The 10,276-nt window shown below is 44.5% G+C and overlaps 1 protein-coding gene across 3 annotated transcripts in view; it reads right to left on the reverse strand.

Moving 5' to 3' along the window:
• Positions 1–10,276, reverse strand: part of NBAS (NBAS subunit of NRZ tethering complex) — a 333,323-nt gene that overhangs the window by 18,675 nt on the left and 304,372 nt on the right. For all 3 annotated transcript variants that reach the window (XM_058682573.1, XM_058682572.1, XM_058682571.1), the window contains exons 49-50: positions 6,117–6,256; positions 2,005–2,149 (exon numbers count right to left, since the gene is read on the reverse strand). In XM_058682573.1, coding sequence (XP_058538556.1) covers positions 2,005–2,149; positions 6,117–6,256 — 285 coding nt within the window. The remainder of the gene's footprint in view (positions 1–2,004; positions 2,150–6,116; positions 6,257–10,276) is intronic.

The raw sequence follows: 10,276 nt of genomic DNA on the forward strand, positions 1-10,276 counted from the left end.
ATTTACAATGTGTTAGTCAATAAAAAGAAGAACGACACACTTCTCCCTGCATGTCCTCGAAGGTCGCCCCTAAACTTCACCTGAAATGCTGACAGCTCTCACTACTGCTTTGGACACTCAGATAGGTTTATCACCCGCTGCCGGGTGGCTGCAAGATAACACATGTAACTGTTACTGAACCTCAATTATGTAACGAATGGTATGATGTCAAGGTCAAAGATGCAGTGGCCATGTTCTCAGCTAACTTACATTCCCTGCCTCAGAACTAACGGTAGTAAAACCAAACCAATGAGGATATTTAAATAAAAACCAAATTCTCCAGGTAATGATAGAGATCTCGACACACTAGAGCTAACACACTACAGGCCATTCTTGAAGGAAGTATCATAGAAAAGGGGGATGACAATGAAGCTTATACAAGCACATAAAACATGCACATTCAATATGCAGACACCCCAAGTGTAGGAAGCATGGCTCACTAGGAAGTATTTATTTTCCAAGCATTCAGGTGGAACGTTGGTTTGATGACCAGATCCGCCCTTTGTTGCCCGAGTGACCAGGAGCCAGACCTTTGCTCTCAGAGCCTCAGTTCCATCAGCTGTTAACTGAAGGTCAAGGAGCCTCCTTACCGGTGGTGGAGAGGGTTAAGTGGGACGATGAAGTGGAAGCCCAAGAGTGGTAGCAAACGCTAGTTACCACCATTACCAGCAGCTTGCGATACAGAGACAGTCGGTCCTAAATAGTGCTTCCCTAACTCAGATTCGGCAGAACTGGCATTTCTGGGGTTTGGTCCTGACCTAACGGTGCCTGATGTTAGGTTATGGTAAGGCGAAGGTGAACCCCTCATCACGTACATACCGCTCACCTTGGTGAGGGCAATAAACTGTGTTGAGTCCCCGCTCCACACAGTAGGTTGAAACCCGCTGCAGGTGAGTGATGACACAGCCATGGTGCCCACCCTTCCAGTGCTCACAGCGCAGTGCGACAGATCACAGGTAGGTAAGTAGCGGAGACAAGCAAATCACACACTGTGGCATAAAGGGAAGTTATTTCTGGTGTTGGTACTTTAAATATTTTATAGAAGAATTTTGTCATTCTGGTGGTTGGCAACCTTCTTTAAATGGAGAAAATATTTTAAAATTCGATCAGAAAACACTTAGCCAGTCCCTCATTCAGAAAACAATCCATTAAATGTACATTCATAATGAGAATATCTTCCTTGAGTGATTACTGAGAGGATTCGAAGCATCATATTTACAATTTTATTTTCAAGTTTACCTCCTATGTGGCAGGAACCTGAAAACCAATTAATCAACTTAGTGCCATTATCCAAATGCTTATATTTAAGACATGTAGAAGTTGCTCAAACAGCACACTGCTGAGGTCAGATTCACAGCAGGGAGCTGTAATTAATATGTACTTATTTGAGAATGTACAAATTTACATATATTAAACAAATGCCTCCGTGACAGCCAAATTATGGGGTCAAAGAGAGAATGGTGGTCAAAAGGGAGGTGGCTGAGTCTTTACCGTGTTTACAGAGATTAAACACTGTGGTCATGTGATGTTCCTACGACAATGGCGGAAAGCACGGAAAAGCGAGAGCGGCTGGCCACCTGCCCAGAGGGGTGCTAACGCTTCCCACTCCATCACCACCTGGTCCGGTTCGGGCAGAGACAACACAGGGGCTGGCTACGCAGACCCCTGGGGACGTAAGCTTGAGTTAGACATGAAAGGGCATCCAAGAGGAACTGGAAACTGAGTCACACCCTAAGATTTGCAAAGGGAATCGGCTTCAGAGCTCCAGCAGACAGAAAACCACCTCAAAGCATCCTTTCAATATGACTTTTCTTCATTTGATCTACTAGAAATTATGGGCCTTTGCCTACTGATAACTTCAGCCAAGTGTTCCTCAAGCAGAGTCGCTGATGACTGCTTCTAATAAAGACTTTGGACAAGGAAAAGGGATGCCCCCCGGGAAAGCCACTTGAAATACCCGCTTACCTCTGCGGGGAGCATCTGCTTGGTGTCATATAAAGAGCGGCACATTCTCAAAACCTCATTCCCCAGTCCGTCCTTGTTCTCCGATGTGCACCTGGTCAGCATGGCTGTTGCCAGTCTCACCCACGGATTGCTGGTTATGCTGGACCTGAGGGAGGAAAACACGAGACACTGGGAATGGATGATTAACGCTCTAACAACTGCAGTGTGGAATTTTTAAAGAGAATAGAAATGCCACCTTTTGAAGCAAAATGCTTTGGGCAAACTACAGTCACAATCTAGATGCTGCGTTCCTCCTTCAAGTCTGTATTGTAGAAGGGAGAACATCTCACAGAGAAAACAGCTTGCTGTGGCATTACCAAGTGCCCAGCAGCGTGGAGGCCGTGGGCAGACACTATGAGCAGAGGCTGCCCTCAGGCCAAAGGCCGGCTCCCTGGCTTCCTACTTGGGTGACTCAGGGAAGTCACTGAAACTCTCTCAGCCTAGTCATTTAGTGCTGGGGAAGCCACCCAACCTCTCTGGGCCTCAGTTCTTTTTCATTCTGAAAGAGCAATCTAATGTTTTCTTTGCAAAATTGGTTTATTCAATGAATGATGTTTGTAATTGTGAATTATCGCTCTTAATTGCAGGCACATTTCACTATCTACTACCTAAATAATGGCTTTTGTTTATCATAGGATTATGACAGACTCGGGGGTCAGGGCGGGGCTGGAGGACACAAGGGCGCAGCAGAGGTCAGCCTGTGAGCACAGACCGAGGAAGCAACACATGAGCAGTAGAGACATCACACTTCATACAGCTTCCTTATTTCTGAAACATAAAAGCATCCAAAAGTTTGCTCTGTTTCCTTCCTCTGAATGTCAGGACCTCACGTTTCATACCAACATCACGGTTTACATCTCAACAGACAAGGTAAAGGCACATTCGTCCCACGGCCTCAGGAACAGGGTACCAATTTGACTCAGATACATTAAAATACTTTTCCTATTTATGAAGATTCTGTTGTCTCATTAGCACGGCTCTAGAGTCTAGACACTGAACACCTAAGGATGGTTCTTCCCTTGAAAGGGCCTTATCCCTCGCCCCCTAAGAAAAATGTCACGTGTAACAATGACAAAGGGACTCGCCAGCCTCTGGCAAAGCCTTTGTGTCTCAGCTCAAACGAACAATGCGTGAGGACAGAGTCCTGCTTATTCAAGGTACAAAGCTCTGAGAGTGTCTGGTAGACTGAGGAGTCTTCTTACATGCAAGGACCCACCCTCTGCTTTCCTGTTTCAAAGTCTGAGTTCCACCTTTCTGGGTTTTCCCTACCAGGCCGCCTCACTGCAGTAGGAACACTGGCCTGCCCAAACAGTGGACCCCGATGGGCCATGTGGCTTTGACGACAATTATCAAGATGTACTTTGCACCAGCCAGCTTTGATACACTGGATGAGAATTATACATGTCCCATAAGTACGAATCTATTATTCTTCCCATGCATTTTCCCACAGGGGAATAAAACTAAAAAACCAGAGTTGGTTCCAGTAAATTAGCAATCACGTGGACCAAGCAGATTTCTCAGTTTTTACCTTTATTGTGTTAACTGGCTACATTCAGTCATTGTCACACTATCCTTCCCTTCCTCCTGCCTTTCCTGATTTTTCTCTCCTCTTTCCTTAACGGGGGGGTGGGGGGTGGTGATTTTGGAAGTGAGGTCACACATTTGATTGTCTGGGAACAGAAAAGGGACTCAAAAGTACTTTAAAGAATCTATTGGTAAGGTGTCCCATCATACAGTGTGTTGTGGTGAAACACAAATTCGGGAAAGGAAAAAAGCCACAAGAGACCACTTTATTTGACTTATCCTCAGGTACCCGCTCGGATGGAGACACAGCTGGTCAGAGGGGTTAGGCAGACCGGTAGTGCATTGTTTCGATTCTACTCATTTCGTAAGGGAGGTTTTTAGAACACAGGTTAGCAATTTAGTGATTTCACTTCATTCTGGCTACAAAAGAATATACCTTTAAAAACTGAGGTTTTAAAAACCTACTAATGCATTAAATGTTTAAAATGCAATACATGCCTTAAGCGATTAAGCTGAGTTCACTTCGTGTGGGTGAGCCAGTGTTTCGAAATGGTCATTGTTCTAAACGTCACAAGAAACTGTAAAACCACAGTAAGCTCATCTACTAGACGGTATCATTTTCCGATTTTGAAAAACTCTCTTTAGACCGAGAGATCCGTTTGGAGGGTATGAAGGAATCCGCAACGCAACCCCGATCACTTTCTTAAAAAGCAAAGCGTTACTGACAATCTAATTAGTGAGTGAACCGCACACCATCATCACATAAGAGCTGCTTGGGAACCGTCCAGAGACGCGGGCTCAGCAGGCCCAGCGGGGGACCCTGCTCCCAACGAGAACCCGTGGGCTCCGGGGCAGCCCCGCCATGACAGCTGGGACCCAATGGAAACGCTGCTCCGATACACGGTCATGTGGGAAACTGAAGGCTTGAGTGTGAGAAGCTGTACTGCAGGGCCTCAAATAGGGAAGGTGAGAACCGAATCTTAAAAGCTACACATCCGCATGTCATCTATGCCACAAACGGTAGAGATCAAAGAAACGGTCTTCCCCCTTTCTGAAAACACTCGTTCGGACACAAAACAAAAACACCGCTCTCCTTGGTTGGCTTCAGGAATTCCAACAGGCTCACCCTGGGGTTAAGTGAGAGGGCCTTTGCCCGCTGTTTGGTAGCAGTCCTTCACAAACTGCACACGGAAGAATGACTCTTCAGGGAAAACCTCCGTTAGCTCCTGGGAGCACAGAGGTGCGCGCTGGCCCCGGGCAGAGCCGGTTGCTGGGCCCGGGGGGGGGGGGGGTGGGTACACAGCTGAGTTGTGGGGCAGGCGGGCGTGTGGAGCAGAGGCACGGGTGGGCGTGCCTGCTTTTTGCCAACGAGAAGCAGCAGTTCGTCACAGACGGCGCATGTACCCAGAAGACAGCTGGCCGCGTCTTCCGCGGGCATCCTTGGCTGACAGCACGGGGACTGCGTGACTACCGCGTGCGGCCCTGAGTGGCAGCTGCCAGCTCAGCACGACGTGCAGGAAACATGGGCTGTGAGGGCGGCCGGTCGTCAAGTGAGACCTCTGCCTCATCCACTTACTGACCACATGGGGCTGAAAGTTCTTTGACTTCCAAATTCCCACTCCCTCTTTAGAAAATTAGATAATGTCACTCTCCATGCAGGTTTACTGAATGAATTAAGACTAAGTGTAAACCGCACGTGACACTGTGTGTCCTCACTAAATGGGAACTATCAATTGATTCCATTCGGATTCTCAAGTCGGCACTGCAAGTTGTGTTAACAGAGACTCAGAACATTTCCCGGTGAAAATACTGGAACGGAATTATTTTGCTGACGTTATAAATCAGATGTTATTATAAAGCACTGATATTTTTGAATAAAATATTCGGCTGTAGGGGCAAGGAGAAATGGAAAGAAACAGCAATATTTCCAAAAAAAAAAAAAAAAAAAACAATTTTAATTTTCTCCAAAGGCCGATGCTGATTTTATAGATTTCTTCTCACTGGCTCTTTTGAAGGTACTGAATTAAAAAAATTTTTTTTTTACTCTTTATTTATTTTTGAGAGAAAGAGACGGAGCGCGAGTGGGGAAGGAACAGAGAGAGAGGGAGACACAGAATCCGAAGCGGGCTCCAGCCTCCGAGCTGTCGGCACAGAGCCCGATGCGGGACTCGAACTCATGAACCGTGAGATCATGAGCTGAGCTGAGGTTGGCCGCTTAACTGACTGAGCCACCCAGGCTCCCCTGAAGGTACTGGGTTTTTAAAAGTAAAGAACAGGGGCGCCTGGGTGGCTCAGTCGGTTAGACGTCTGACTTCGGCCCAGGTCACGATCTCACGGTCCGTGAGTTCGAGCCCCGCGTCGGGCTCTGGGCTGACGGCTCAGAGCCTGGAGCCTGCTTCTGATTCTGTGTCTCCCTCTCTCTCTGCCCCTCCCCCGTTCATGCTCTGTCTCTCTCTGTCTCAAAAATAAAATAAAAACGTTAAAAAAAAAAAAAATTTAAAAAAAGTAAAGAACAGACCAAGGAAATTTAACTTGATGTTAACACTCACACGTGGTCGTGTTTCATAGGCGGCCAAGCTTGCAGGAGCAAAACCAAGTGCTGAAATTCGACCTCCTGGTGGCTACATTCCAGGAGCTCCACGAAGAGAGAATAGCGGTTTTCTTCATTCTCGACGTCAGCTATGTCCACCTGGAAGTGGAAATACACACTTGACACTGGTGGCAAAGGCTACTTCACTGGTTTACAGAAGAATTCGTACTTGATGACTTTGAGGAAACATTCTCGAAAACTTTTACAATGTGTTGGGAGGTAAGATTCAACACCACCACCCTCTCACCTCCTCCCTACCGCCCCACCACCCGCAAAAAAACCTTCAAAAGCTCTCTGCTTTACCCAGCTTAAAATGTTAACGCTAAACACTGTTTAGAACAAATCACGGGAAAGTTCTGAATGTTCCTTACGAAAATAAGTTTAAACAAGTAGATTTCCAGAGAGCTGGCTTAGTGATTTCCTAATATACGTTAAGTTTAAATACAGAATTATTTTATATGAAACTATAATAATTCGTCTTACTTAACATTAGCCAATTTTTTTTTTAGTTTAAATTATCTTCCATGTACTTCTACTTTTCATTTTAGCATTTTTATTGCTGAGTCTTCATGTTGTCTAGAAAATTTCTCTAATTTGAAATTAAAGACTTGACTAAATTGTATTTGTTATGATTTTTGTTATATATCAAAATAAAGCAAAATATCGTTTATTTGAATCTCCATTTCTGATGCAAAAGAAGTCCTGATCAATAAAAAACACTAATTTTTCCTCTCATTGCATAACTGAATATTTCCTTTATTTACGCTGAGGCAGTCCTGAAACGAATCACATCTCCAACACCTCTGTGGGTGAAAATGTTTGCTATGTTAAGTTAGAAAGCAGTTGTAAATATAAAAGTAAGCCAAAAGCTGGTTTGCCTGTTCCCTAGCCTCTCTTAACACAGATGCCCCGCATTTGAGTACATTACATACAGATGATGATAGAGGCCTTGAAAGGATAAAAAAATGGATGGTTACCCACACATTTGTTAAATTTTCTGTATAAATACACATTTCCAAAGCATTTAATTTAATGGTCATTCTGGCTCTGGTCCCAAGTAGCCACCTGAAAAGTCACAGCATATAGTCTGCATTCTCACAAAAGCTGACATGTACTATGAAATGCTCAGTAATTATAGGGGAAGTCCTGCTCACGTGGTGACCTGGCAGATCAAAACCTGCTTGAAAGCTCCACGTCCTTCTTCCATGGACTAACAACCCAAAAGCATTTTACAGTTTTGGAAATCATTTCATGACCCAGGAAGAGTTCACCCTTATAACTGTTTTGGGTGGAGAACAGCACAGGTGTTATTAGCCTCCCTTTATAGATGCAGAAACAGGCTTATCTGTCCCAATAACAAGGCGAGCAAGTGGCAGAGCCAGTATGTAGTTATGATCATGTCAGAATGTTCTGGAATTAGAGGACTCAATAAGCTAGACAAGCTCTGAAATATTTAAATAGGGGGTCTAATTGGGAGTTAGGCAACATTTTCTCACCTATTTATACAGAAATGTTTAAAAAAATTCCAAACTGGAGAAATCCACCTGTTTTTTACGTGACCTCCCACCTTCAACTCCTCTCCAGGCTCAGGGTCTCTCAGATCGTCCGCATCCACCACGTGTGCCTCCCCTCGGGAACTTTGATCTTGTTTTCTCTGCCTGCCACATTCTCTCTGCAGATATGTGTACGGTGCATTCGCTTATATCCTTCAAATTCCTCAAATGTCACCTCATCAGGGAACGTGCTGTGTAACTGTCCACCTTAAGTAGCATATTCCCCCACACCATCTGTCTCCCTCACCTCGTTTTGCACTTACAAGGATGGGACATGTTTCATATGTATTGGTTGATTGCCTTTCTTCCTCTATAAGAATGGAAGCTCCTTGAAAACAGAGACTTCCATTTATTTGTTCACCGGTGTATCCCTACTCCTTAAAATAATGCCTGACAGACAGCAGATGCGGAATACTATTGAGTGTATGAACTAATGCAGATACAAATGAATAAATGAAGACAATCCATCATTCATAAAATATTTTAGCACAGAATGGTGATACTAAATATTCACGAGTTGCCGTAAAGTTTTGGCTCTTCTCTCTCTCTTTTTTTTTTTTTTTTACTGGAGACAGACATGAGGCTTAAAACAAAGACACCAGTGAGAAGGGAATCACTAAACATGACTCAAAGGAGGCCCGCGTATTGACATGATGTATCCACCAACAATGCCCTGTGGCTAGTTGTGTGATTTCAGTGCAGTCCCTCTCTTTGGGTCCTATTTTCCTCATTTCAAAAATGTGCTCCAAGAAGCCCTGAAGTTTCAGAAGATCTGAGGAGGTGCCTGAAGGTCTGCGGGAGGGAAAAGGGCAGGTAAATGGCTGCTCTTGTCGGAGTTACAATCCAAGCTTTTATAGCTTATTTGTAGGAAAGGTTTTGTGGGTTTTTAAAAATGTTTATTTTTGAGAGAGAGAGAGAGAGAGAGAGAGAGAGCACGTGCACACATGTGCAAGCGAGGGGGGGAGGGGCAAAGAGAGAGGGAGAGACAGAATCCCAACCAGGCTCCACGCTGTCAGCACAGAGCCCCACGTGGGGACTGAACTCATGAACCATGAGATAATGACCTGGGCCAAAGTCGGACGCTTAACCGACTGAGCCACCCAGGCAACCCATGGGTTTTGCATTTTAGAAATAGTTAAAAACAACTGAATGATGCCTCTAGTGTCAGTCCTCCAGTTTCCATAATTAACGACTGTATGATGAATAACAAGCAGTTGCTCCTTGACATGAAAGGCAGAGTCTACATAGGTTACGTGAGGACACCACGAAAAGGAAGAGATTAGGAAAAAGTGATTCTTGCTTCCAAGATCATCTAGATTTTTTGAAATATTTTTTGAGAGAGAAGGAGAGAAAGAGAGAGAGAATCCCAAGCAGTATCTGTGTTGTCAGTGCAGAGCCTGACGCAGGGCTTCATCTCCTGAAACATGAGATCATGACCTGAGTCGAAATCAAGAGGCAGACGCTTAACCGATTGAGTCACCCAGGTGTCCCAAGATCATTTAGATTTATTTTCAGAAACTGTAACAGCCTGTAAATTTTTAGGAAGTGTAGTGTATCTAAAAGGAGAGAAAGATTTTTAAAAAACTATAAATTAGGGGTGCCTGGGTGGCTCAGTCAGTTATTTGGCTCAGGTCATGATCGTGGTTCATGAGTTCAAGCCCCATGTCAGGCTCTGTGCTGACACCTCAGAGCCTGAAGCCTGCTTCAGTTTCTGTGTCTCCCTCTCTCTCTGCCCCTCCCCCCTCTCAAAAATAAGTAGACATTAACAATAAATAAATAAATAAAAATAAAAAAACTATAAATTAAACCTTCATATGTTTGTTTTTCTATTAGTGTTAAATAATAGTTTCCATTTTTAACACATGTTTGGTAATGAGTTTCTTTGTATAACACCTTTTTCTTGTATACACAGACTTTATAAAAGTGTGCCTAGGGGCGCCTGGGTGGCTCGGTCGGTTAAGCGTCCGACTTCGGCTCAGGTCATGATCTCACGGTCCGTGGGTTCGAGCCCCGCGTCGGGCTCTGTGCTGACAGCTCAGAGCCTGGAGCCTGTTTCAGATTCTGTGTCTCCCTCTCTCTGTGACCCTCCCCCGTTCATGCTCCGTCTCTCTCTGTCTCAAAAATAAATAAAAACGTTAAAAAAAAAAAAAAAGAGTGCCTTTGTCAGGAAACATTTTCTTCTGAAAGTTCATTAACATTTCAATTATTAGCAACTTAATTTTCAGAGCATTGACCTCATGTTTAAAATACAAATGTGAAAAACATAGAAACTTACACAATTATCTATTTTGTGTAGGCACATTTGTATACTCCCTCACATCATGAAGGGTTTCAATTTTTAAGCTGCTCAGCTCTTAAGAAAGCAGTTTTAGGGGCACCTGGGTGGCTCAGTCAGTTGAGCACCTGACTCTTGATTTCCGCTCATGTCATGACCTCACGGTTCATGGGATGGAGCCCCATGTCGAGCTCTGTGCTGATAGCAGGGAACCTGCTTGGGATTCTCTCTCTCCCTCTCTCTCTCTCTCTCTGCCCTTCTCCTGATCACACTCTCTTTCTCTCTCTCTCA

The sequence above is a fragment of the Neofelis nebulosa genome, chromosome 9 (genome assembly GCF_028018385.1).
Source record: "Neofelis nebulosa isolate mNeoNeb1 chromosome 9, mNeoNeb1.pri, whole genome shotgun sequence".
Taxonomy (NCBI): Eukaryota; Metazoa; Chordata; class Mammalia; order Carnivora; family Felidae; genus Neofelis; species Neofelis nebulosa.